This window comes from Mya arenaria, chromosome 4 (genome assembly GCF_026914265.1).
Source record: "Mya arenaria isolate MELC-2E11 chromosome 4, ASM2691426v1".
Taxonomy (NCBI): Eukaryota; Metazoa; Mollusca; class Bivalvia; order Myida; family Myidae; genus Mya; species Mya arenaria.
Window position 1 is genome coordinate 20,375,417 of NC_069125.1, and position 12,628 is coordinate 20,388,044.

A 12,628-nucleotide genomic window follows, 5' to 3' on the forward strand; every position below is an offset into this window, starting at 1 on the left:
ATTATAAACTGTGTGAGTTGGGATTATAAACTGTGCGAGTTGTGACTATAAACTGTGTGAGGTGTGATTATAAACTGTGTGAGTTGTGATTATACTCGTAAACTGTGCGAGTTGTGATTATAAACTATGTGAGTTGTGATTATAAACTGTGCGAGTTGTGATTATAAACTGTGCGAGTTGAGATTATAAATTGTGCGAGTTGTGATTATAAACTGTGTGAGTTGTGATTATAAATTGTGTGAGTTGTGATTATAAACTGTGTGAGTTGTGACTATAAACTGTGTGAGTTGTGATTATAAACTGTGTGAGTTGTGACTATAATCTGTGTGAGTTGTGATTATAAACTGTGTGAGTTGTGACTATAAATTGTGTGAGTTGTGATTATAAACTGTGTGAGTTGTGATTATAATCTGTGTGAGTTGTGATTATAAACTGTGTGAGTTGTGATTATAAACTGTGTGATTTGTGACTATAAACTGTGCGAGTTGTGATTATAAACTGTGTGAGTTGTGATTTCTTGCAGTATTCTCAAGGGGAAAAGTTTTTACAACCTTACAGCTGGCGTCTTCTCGGAATCAACCACAAGCATGTACGTATTTAAGTGAAAGCAAATTTCGCGTCTATTTTATTACAACGTATATTTTGTTATAATTGCCTATCATTGTAATAATTTGCAAAGACACTTCCCTGAACTTACTCAGAAACCTTCTGAAATGCTGAGATGGTCTTGTGGTTAAGTTGTCTGTCCCTCACCCAAAACGTCTGGTTCGAGTAGCTACTGTTCAATAGCCCTTATATCTCGGAATGTTTCAACCATTCCTGTTTCGAGCAGCTACTGATCATGATAGCCCTTATATCTCGGAATGTTTTAACCATCCCTGTTTCGAGCAGCTACTGATCATGATAGCCCTTATATCTCGGAATGTTTCAACCCTACTCATACAGACTCGAGCATGGTTTATATCGGCATATAGTAACATTGCAGCCTTTGATAAATGGATTCAATGCAAAAAAGTCTTTCGCCATAAATGTTTATTATTAACTCTAAACTTTAAATTACTTTGGTTTTTACCATTCTTCGATATTGACCCAATTTAGCCCTTTACGGAAAACAAATAAAACAGACAAAGCATTCAAATGAACTAAGTGGTTGATGTTTAGTGTTGATGTAAGTGGCACTCTGTTAATACCACTTTAAACGTTCAAAATGTAAATTATTACAAAACAAGACATGTGTTGAATTATGACACAGAAAATTGTATTGATCACCGTCCGTGAAATATTTTGAGCCGTTTGTCAGTTATAGGAACCGTATTCCTGATTTGTTTTGACCATCTAATTGCTAAATCATGAATATTGATGAGTTTGGCGTGGCTTTCCGCCATTCTTTTTTGTCGAGCCCACTTGCGATGAGCGACACATAGGCGGCCCTGTATATGTGAGTGAGTGTGTGCGTGTGTTCGGTCTGAACCTTGTCCGGGCTGTATCTTGACCATGCATGATAGGATTTTTAAAAAAAACTTGCCATGAAGGTTCACCACAATGATGCGGCGTCTCGCACACAAAACCTAGGTTGTACATTAAAGGTCAAGGTCACGCTTGGAGGTCAAAAGCGAAATGATCCTTGTACGGGCTGTTTCTTGACCCTACATTATAGGATTTTCAAAAACACTATGAAGGGTCATCATAATGAGGTCCCGTGTCGCGCATAAGTCTCAGGTATGTACCGCAAACGTCAATGTCACGCTTAGAGGTCAAAGGTTAAAATGATCCTTGTTCGGACTATATCTTGACCCTGCATTATAGGGTTTTCAAAAAAACATGCCATGTAGGTTCAAAATGGTGATGTGGCATGTCGCGCATAGACCCTGGTCTGTACCTCAAGAACCTAATGCTTAGAGGTCAAAGGTTGAAATGATCATTGTACGGGCTGTATCTTGACCATGCATTATACGATTAAAAAAAGCACTTTCCATGAAGGTTCACAATGATGATGTGGCGTGTCGCGCATAAAACCTAGGTCTGTACCTCAAAGGTCAGGGTCACGATTATAGATCAGGTTGAAATGATCTTTGTCTGGGCTGTATCTTGACAATTAATTGTAATAAAGGTTAATTTTGATAACGAGGCGTGTCACGCACAATTCCACAGTATGTACATCAAGGTCAAGGTCGCATGTAGAAGGTAAATGTCAAAGGAGTACCGATGGTAAGACTAGCCTGGACTTTACCTTGTCCGGGCTGTATCTTTACCATACATGATAGGATTTTCCAAATACCTGTCATGGAGGTTCACCATGATGAGGCGGAGTTTCGCAGGCTCGATGTAATGTTCAACTCCACGTTATTCTGTGTTGCAACTGCATGGGAGAAGGTTCGGCGTCCAAGGCTCGTTCAACGAGGACGACAAGTCGCCATTTGGCATGTAGTTCATATTTGCAAGCTAAAGCTCACTGTTTTATTGTATGTAAACTATTTACTACAGAGAACACAACTGTTCAGAAAGAAATGTTCATATGTTAATTTATTTATAATAAGATATTTTATGCAAAACAACAAGAGAGTCAATGACTCATAACCACTTCAAATGGCCACCTCCTGCCACATATAATATTTCCATCTTCTCACATTTTTTAGTCGATTTCCAAAATTCTTTTCATTTAAAAGAACACTTTAAACAATGGTTGTCATCACCTTGAACATTTCTGTTTCAGAACTATCATCAACTGTCCGAACTTTGAGCTATTCGAGGACGACACTTTCCTGAATCTAACAGTTCTCAACGAAATGTGAGTGACTAGACATTTTTATTAATTTATTTATATTCTTATTCATGAATACTTATATTAAGTTTTAATATCAATTTACCTCATCAACCATTTTATCTCGTTAGCTCTTTTTGTACAATATGTTCTGTCTGAATGGGAGACCGTGATTGCGTTAATATGATACGAGTCTATAATACATTCCGAGTCCTGTATTCGAGTCGCACGCAATGTACATATACATGTAAGAGAAACGTACAAGAATACAAGGATATCGGGGCCATCTTAAATTACCAGCGGCCGTTTTTATAATACAAATGCATATGTGTTTACTTTATTCTTGGTTAAAGCAATAGTTACGGCACCCGCAACTCGAGTTATTGAGACTTAACATGAGCATTCTAGCTCCAGTGTATTATTTCCATCGCCATGGTTGCCGTCGACATAACTGTTTTGCGCCATTTTGTCAAGGACAACGTTTAATAAATAGCATGCGGTGCATGTGTATAACATTGTTATTAATCAGAACGATAGTTCTAGAACGGTCACGCCCATACTATTCAACCGTTCCAATGTGAGAGTTTACAAAGAAACCGACATAGTACAAATTAATATATTTAAAAAATCGCTTTGCTGGAAATATTTCATTGTGCTTATTGAAATTGGAGAGATAATTTTTATTTTGTCTTTGCATAGTATTGAACTGAGTTTCTTCATGGCATGATTGTACGAGATTTTAGCATTTATACTAAATAAACAGACGCGTTGACATGGAAGCGTGTACGGTAATTGTTCTCGAGTGACGTGTCACGTGTGTTACATTTCAGCACGGTCCAGGGAACGGCGCTTAACCACGTGCCAGATCTGTCAACCACAACCGTTACGAAAGTGTACGTGATATATTAGATGTTAGTTCTTAGTCAACTTAAGCTCACACTCCTTGTTTTACAATCGTCGGAGATTATTCCTGGATAAAGTGAGATTTAAACTTATTTCTTGTAAAATATTCATGCAATTTGTACAATTGGAATATAAATGGACCTCCAGAGAATATATTGGTCTAATGCACACTTCATGTAACACACTTTGAATGTTTTATTAAGTTCATATCAATGGTTTGTTACCATTCGAAACGAAAACAACAATTCTCGTTAGAACTAGTGTGCGGCCTGGGATATATTTTATTCTAAAACTATTTCAATTGTCAGGAATCTAGCGGGAAACCAGATCCGGATGAACACAGAAAACCACCGTGGCTGGACTTGGCCGTCTACTATAGAGTACCTGTACGTTCGTCCGCCTGTCCGTCTGTCTGTGCATAAGGCATACGACTCCTGGGCCCACAATCACTAACACATCAGACTCAATACTGAAACCAATTGTGTTTCAAACCCAGGCTCAGAAAACTGAATTATGTTAATTGTTTCAATATCTTTAATATAACTAATTTTTACCAAGAAAGTGTGCGTGATTGTAGAACGATTTGTTTGTAACATATACCTCATTATTTTACCAACTTTGCTCTTATACTAGCATTTTTAAAACAAAATTAAAATTTAGCTTTTCTGAGTCTGGGTCGGCCCAGTTCTCGGTTACCCCATGACTCACGTTTCGTGTGGAATTATTTATCTCTTATCGACCCCAGTTAAAAGTTTTGTGCCTAATCATAAACTAATAATAATAATAAAAACTGACCAGATTTTGGCAATATACCATTCAAATTTGTTAAGAAATGGCAAATATGTACCTAATATGTAAAGGAAATCAGTGATATCTTTTTTATTTTAAAAGAATCACTAATTGTCTATACACGTTTAGTAATGTTCAAATACAGAACTGTAACTAATTTTGCGAGATCTTTCAATCTTGACCTGAAACATGTTGACACTAGAATGTAAAACATTAAGTTTCGATCATAGGTTCAGTAACTTTATGTTTAATGGATGGATTTGTATTTTCAGCGCATTAATGGATAACGTTTGTCACTGGATTCCACCCAACTTCGTCAACGGCCCAAATCTCCGGATAGCGTATGTTATCATTTGGATAATCATTTAAATCCCAAATGTTCAAAAATACCAAATGTTGGCCAGGTATGCGAATTATGGATTTGACAGGTCTGCTTAACAAATATGCTTCAAGATAAAGGGTTGATTAAACTGTTAATAGTACTCGACCAGGAAGTCTGTATTTTTAGGAATAATAAATCATTGCACTTATCCACATTTATTACAATTTTCAGGAGCTTTGCAAACAACGAACTACTTCAGATCCATCCAAATATCTTTGGTGACGTATCTTCACTGATATATTTGTAAGTACAGCCTTGGGTATTTTTTGATAAATAAAGGGACTTCACTGTTCTTTGTGGTAAGATCAAAACAGTTGTTTTGTTTCCATTAGCGGAGTTAGCTTAGTAAACTGTGCTAATCGAATCATTTTCGAAGTGGTTACATTGTTATATATACTATCACTAACTTCTGGTGACATTCATGGAATCCAGGCCACATATCCAATTTAAATTTGTCAACATCATCTTCGATGTCCACGTCCGGCTTTAATTCAAATATGTCAATTGTGCATTACAATATACAAAGCTTTCAATTTAAAAAGTAATATTTTTAATGCTAAACACAATCAGTTTGTAATTTTAGTTTTCACAGAAACTTAGTTAAATAACTTTATTTCTTCTGAAGATATTTTTTACCCAAACTATAAGTTACCATACAGGAAAGACCGTCCTACTGACAGTCGGGGAGGAATTATGGTTTAAACGGGTATTTCTGCCTTGCACCGATCTGATCTTGAGGTCAATAGTTTATTATGCATTTGGTAAGAAGTCATTGTAAGGTACAATAATTTAATACAGGGGTCTTTCTTTCGTCCTTCAAACAGCAGTTTTGTCTAGTATTAATGACTCCATAGGTAGTAGATACGGGTATATACCAGATATCCTCGTTACTGGTCGTCTTAATGACTCCATAGGTAGTATATACGGATATATACCAGATATCCTCGTTACTGGGCATCTTAATGACTCCATAGGTAGTATACACGGATATATACCAGATATCCTCGTTACTGGTCATCTTAATGACTCCATAGGTAGTAGATACGGGTATATACCAGATATCCTCGTTACTGGTCATCTTAATGACTCCATAGGTAGTATATACGGGTATATACCAAATATCCTCGTTACTGGTCATCTTAATGACTCCATAGGTAGTATACACGGATGGTGATCTTAATGACTCCATAGGTAGTATATACGGATATATACCAGATATCCTCGTTACTGGTGATCTTAATGACTCCATAGGTAGTATATACGGATATATACCAGATATCCTCGTTACTGGTGATCTTAATGACTCCATAGGTAGTAGATACGGGTATATACCAGATATCCTCGTTACTGGTCATCTTAATAACTCCATAGGTAGTAGATAAGGGTATATACCAGATATCCTCGTTACTGGTCATCTTAATGACTCCATAGGTAGTAGATACGGGTATATACCAGATATCCTCGTTACTGGGCATCTTAATAACTCCATAGGTAGTAGATAAGGGTATATACCAGATGTCCTCGTTACTGGTCATCTTAATAACTCCATAGGTAGTAGATAAGGGTATATACCAGATATCCTCGTTACTGGTCATCTTAATGACTCCATAGGTAGTAGATAAGGGTATATACCAGATATCCTCGTTACTGGTCATCTTAATGACTCCATAGGTAGTAGATACGGGTATATACCAGATATCCTCGTTACTGGGCATCTTAATAACTCCATAGGTAGTAGATAAGGGTATATACCAGATATCCTCGTTACTGGGCATCTTAATAACTCCATAGGTAGTAGATAAGGGTATATACCAGATATCCTCGTTACTGGTCATCTTAATGACTCCATAGGTAGTAGATACGGGTATCCTCGTTACTGGTCATCTTAATGACTCCATAGGTAGTAGATAAGGGTATATACCAGATATCCTCGTTACTGGTCATCTTAATGACTCCATAGGTAGTAGATAAGGGTATATACCAGATATCCTCGTTACTGGTCATCTTAATAACTCCATAGGTAGTAGATAAGGGTATATACCAGATATCCTCGTTACTGGTCATCTTAATGACTCCATAGGTAGTAGATACGGGTATATACCAGATATCCTCGTTACTGGTCATCTTAATGACTCCATAGGTAGTAGATACGGGTATATACCAGATATCCTCGTTACTGGGCATCTTAATAACTCCATAGGTAGTAGATAAGGGTATATACCAAATATCCTCGTTACTGGGCATCTTAATGACTCCATAGGTAGTAGATACGGGTATATACCAGATATCCTCGTTACTGGTCATCTTTATGACTCCATAGGTAGTATATACGGGTATATACCAAATATCCTCGTTACTGGTCATCTTAATGACTCCATAGGTAGTAGATACGGGTATATACCAGATATCCTCGTTACTGGGCATCTTAATGACTCCATAGGTAGTATATACGGGTATATACCAAATATCCTCGTTACTGGTCATCTTAATGACTCCATAGGTAGTAGATACGGGTATATACCAGATATCCTCGTTACTGGTCATCTTAATGACTCCATAGGTAGTAGATAAGGGTATATACCAGATATCCTCGTTACTGGTCATCTTAATGACTCCATAGGTAGTAGATAAGGGTATATACCAGATATCCTCGTTACTGGTCATCTTAATAACTCCATAGGTAGTAGATAAGGGTATATACCAGATATCCTCGTTACTGGTCATCTTAATGACTCCATAGGTAGTAGATACGGGTATATACCAGATATCCTCGTTACTGGGCATCTTAATGACTCCATAGGTAGTAGATACGGGTATATACCAGATATCCTCGTTACTGGGCATCTTAATGACTCCATAGGTAGTAGATACGGGTATATACCAGATATCCTCGTTACTGGTCATCTTAATAACTCCATAGGTAGTAGATACGGGTATATACCAAATATCCTCGTTACTGGGCATCTTAATAACTCCATAGGTAGTAGATAAGGGTATATACCAAATATCCTCGTTACTGGGCATCTTAATGACTCCATAGGTAGTAGATACGGGTATATACCAGATATCCTCGTTACTGGTCATCTTTATGACTCCATAGGTAGTATATACGGGTATATACCAAATATCCTCGTTACTGGTCATCTTAATGACTCCATAGGTAGTAGATACGGGTATATACCAGATATCCTCGTTACTGGTCATCTTAATGACTCCATAGGTAGTAGATACGGGTATATACCAAATATCCTCGTTACTGGGCATCTTAATGACTCCATAGGTAGTAGATACGGGTATATACCAGATATCCTCGTTACTGGGCATCTTAATGACTCCATAGGTAGTAGATACGGGTATATACCAAATATCCTCGTTACTGGGCATCTTAATGACTCCATAGGTAGTAGATACGGGTATATACCAGATATCCTCGTTACTGGGCATCTTAATGACTCCATAGGTAGTAGATACGGGTATATACCAGATATCCTCGTTACTGGTCATCTTTATGACTCCATAGGTAGTATATACGGGTATATACCAAATATCCTCGTTACTGGTCATCTTAATGACTCCATAGGTAGTATATACGGGTATATACCAAATATCCTCGTTACTGGTCATCTTAATGACTCCATAGGTAGTAGATACGGGTATATACCAGATATCCTCGTTACTGGTCATCTTAATAACTCCATAGGTAGTAGATAAGGGTATATACCAGATATCCTCGTTACTGGTCATCTTAATAACTCCATAGGTAGTAGATAAGGGTATATACCAGATATCCTCGTTACTGGTCATCTTAATGACTCCATAGGTAGTAGATACGGGTATATACCAGATATCCTCGTTACTGGGCATCTTAATAACTCCATAGGTAGTAGATACGGGTATATACCAGATATCCTCGTTACTGGTCATCTTAATGACTCCATAGGTAGTAGATAAGGGTATATACCAGATATCCTCGTTACTGGGCATCTTAATAACTCCATAGGTAGTAGATAAGGGTATATACCAAATATCCTCGTTACTGGGCATCTTAATGACTCCATAGGTAGTAGATAAGGGTATATACCAGATATCCTCGTTACTGGGCATCTTAATGACTCCATAGGTAGTAGATAAGGGTATATACCAGATATCCTCGTTACTGGTCATCTTAATAACTCCATAGGTAGTAGATAAGGGTATATACCAAATATCCTCGTTACTGGTCATCTTAATGACTCCATAGGTAGTAGATAAGGGTATATACCAGATATCCTCGTTACTGGTCATCTTAATGACTCCATAGGTAGTAGATAAGGGTATATACCAGATATCCTCGTTACTGGTCATCTTAATGACTCCATAGGTAGTAGATAAGGGTATATACCAGATATCCTCGTTACTGGGCATCTTAATGACTCCATAGGTAGTAGATAAGGGTATATACCAGATATCCTCGTTACTGGTCATCTTAATGACTCCATAGGTAGTAGATAAGGGTATATACCAGATATCCTCGTTACTGGTCATCTTAATAACTCCATAGGTAGTAGATAAGGGTATATACCAGATATCCTCGTTACTGGTCATCTTAATAACTCCATAGGTAGTAGATAAGGGTATATACCAGATATCCTCGTTACTGGTCATCTTAATAACTCCATAGGTAGTAGATAAGGGTATATACCAAATATCCTCGTTACTGGTCATCTTAATGACTCCATAGGTAGTAGATACGGGTATATACCAGATATCCTCGTTACTGGGCATCTTAATAACTCCATAGGTAGTAGATACGGGTATATACCAGATATCCTCGTTACTGGTCATCTTAATGACTCCATAGGTAGTAGATACGGGTATATACCAGATATCCTCGTTACTGGTCATCTTAATAACTCCATAGGTAGTAGATAAGGGTATATACCAAATATCCTCGTTACTGGTCATCTTAATGACTCCATAGGTAGTAGATAAGGGTATATACCAGATATCCTCGTTACTGGTCATCTTAATAACTCCATAGGTAGTAGATACGGGTATATACCAGATATCCTCGTTACTGGTCATCTTAATGACTCCATAGGTAGTAGATAAGGGTATATACCAAATATCCTCGTTACTGGTCATCTTAATAACTCCATAGGTAGTAGATAAGGGTATATACCAAATATCCTCGTTACTGGTCATCTTAATGACTCCATAGGTAGTAGATACGGGTATATACCAGATATCCTCGTTACTGGTCATCTTAATAACTCCATAGGTAGTAGATAAGGGTATATACCAGATATCCTCGTTACTGGTCATCTTAATAACTCCATAGGTAGTAGATAAGGGTATATACCAAATATCCTCGTTACTGGTCATCTTAATAACTCCATAGGTAGTAGATAAGGGTATATACCAGATATCCTCGTTACTGGGCATCTTAATAACTCCATAGGTAGTAGATAAGGGTATATACCAGATATCCTCGTTACTGGTCATCTTAATGACTCCATAGGTAGTAGATACGGGTATATACCAGATATCCTCGTTACTGGTCATCTTAATGACTCCATAGGTAGTAGATACGGGTATATACCAGATATCCTCGTTACTGGGCATCTTAATAACTCCATAGGTAGTAGATAAGGGTATATACCAAATATCCTCGTTACTGGGCATCTTAATGACTCCATAGGTAGTAGATACGGGTATATACCAGATATCCTCGTTACTGGTCATCTTAATGACTCCATAGGTAGTAGATAAGGGTATATACCAGATATCCTCGTTACTGGGCATCTTAATGACTCCATAGGTAGTAGATACGGGTATATACCAGATATCCTCGTTACTGGTCATCTTAATAACTCCATAGGTAGTAGATAAGGGTATATACCAAATATCCTCGTTACTGGGCATCTTAATGACTCCATAGGTAGTAGATACGGGTATATACCAGATATCCTCGTTACTGGTCATCTTAATAACTCCATAGGTAGTAGATAAGGGTATATACCAGATATCCTCGTTACTGGTGATCTTAATGACTCCATAGGTAGTAGATAAGGGTATATACCAGATATCCTCGTTACTGGTGATCTTAATGACTCCATAGGTAGTAGATAAGGGTATATACCAAATATCCTCGTTACTGGTCATCTTAATAACTCCATAGGTAGTAGATAAGGGTATATACCAGATATCCTCGTTACTGGTCATCTTAATGACTCCATAGGTAGTAGATACGGGTATATACCAGATATCCTCGTTACTGGTCATCTTAATGACTCCATAGGTAGTAGATACGGGTATATACCAGATATCCTCGTTACTGGGCATCTTAATAACTCCATAGGTAGTAGATAAGGGTATATACCAAATATCCTCGTTACTGGGCATCTTAATGACTCCATAGGTAGTAGATACGGGTATATACCAGATATCCTCGTTACTGGTCATCTTTATGACTCCATAGGTAGTATATACGGGTATATACCAAATATCCTCGTTACTGGTCATCTTAATGACTCCATAGGTAGTAGATACGGGTATATACCAGATATCCTCGTTACTGGGCATCTTAATGACTCCATAGGTAGTATATACGGGTATATACCAAATATCCTCGTTACTGGTCATCTTAATGACTCCATAGGTAGTAGATACGGGTATATACCAGATATCCTCGTTACTGGGCATCTTAATAACTCCATAGGTAGTAGATAAGGGTATATACCAGATATCCTCGTTACTGGTCATCTTAATGACTCCATAGGTAGTAGATAAGGGTATATACCAGATATCCTCGTTACTGGTCATCTTAATAACTCCATAGGTAGTAGATAAGGGTATATACCAGATATCCTCGTTACTGGTCATCTTAATGACTCCATAGGTAGTAGATACGGGTATATACCAGATATCCTCGTTACTGGGCATCTTAATGACTCCATAGGTAGTAGATACGGGTATATACCAGATATCCTCGTTACTGGGCATCTTAATGACTCCATAGGTAGTAGATACGGGTATATACCAGATATCCTCGTTACTGGTCATCTTAATAACTCCATAGGTAGTAGATACGGGTATATACCAAATATCCTCGTTACTGGGCATCTTAATAACTCCATAGGTAGTAGATAAGGGTATATACCAAATATCCTCGTTACTGGGCATCTTAATGACTCCATAGGTAGTAGATACGGGTATATACCAGATATCCTCGTTACTGGTCATCTTTATGACTCCATAGGTAGTATATACGGGTATATACCAAATATCCTCGTTACTGGTCATCTTAATGACTCCATAGGTAGTAGATACGGGTATATACCAGATATCCTCGTTACTGGTCATCTTAATGACTCCATAGGTAGTAGATACGGGTATATACCAAATATCCTCGTTACTGGGCATCTTAATGACTCCATAGGTAGTAGATACGGGTATATACCAGATATCCTCGTTACTGGGCATCTTAATGACTCCATAGGTAGTAGATACGGGTATATACCAAATATCCTCGTTACTGGGCATCTTAATGACTCCATAGGTAGTAGATACGGGTATATACCAGATATCCTCGTTACTGGGCATCTTAATGACTCCATAGGTAGTAGATACGGGTATATACCAGATATCCTCGTTACTGGTCATCTTTATGACTCCATAGGTAGTATATACGGGTATATACCAAATATCCTCGTTACTGGTCATCTTAATGACTCCATAGGTAGTATATACGGGTATATACCAAATATCCTCGTTACTGGTCATCTTAATGACTCCATAGGTAGTATATACGG

At 37.7% G+C, this 12,628-nt stretch overlaps 1 protein-coding gene across 1 annotated transcript in view; it reads left to right on the top strand.

Annotated features, from left to right (window-relative positions):
• Positions 1 to 12,628, top strand: part of LOC128232091 (uncharacterized) — a 64,490-nt gene that overhangs the window by 2,029 nt on the left and 49,833 nt on the right. The window contains exons 3-8 of the mRNA XM_052945446.1: positions 524 to 589; positions 2,714 to 2,788; positions 3,592 to 3,654; positions 3,973 to 4,050; positions 4,726 to 4,794; positions 5,007 to 5,078. Of these exons, the coding sequence (XP_052801406.1) occupies positions 524 to 589; positions 2,714 to 2,788; positions 3,592 to 3,654; positions 3,973 to 4,050; positions 4,726 to 4,794; positions 5,007 to 5,078 (423 nt within the window). The remainder of the gene's footprint in view (positions 1 to 523; positions 590 to 2,713; positions 2,789 to 3,591; positions 3,655 to 3,972; positions 4,051 to 4,725; positions 4,795 to 5,006; positions 5,079 to 12,628) is intronic.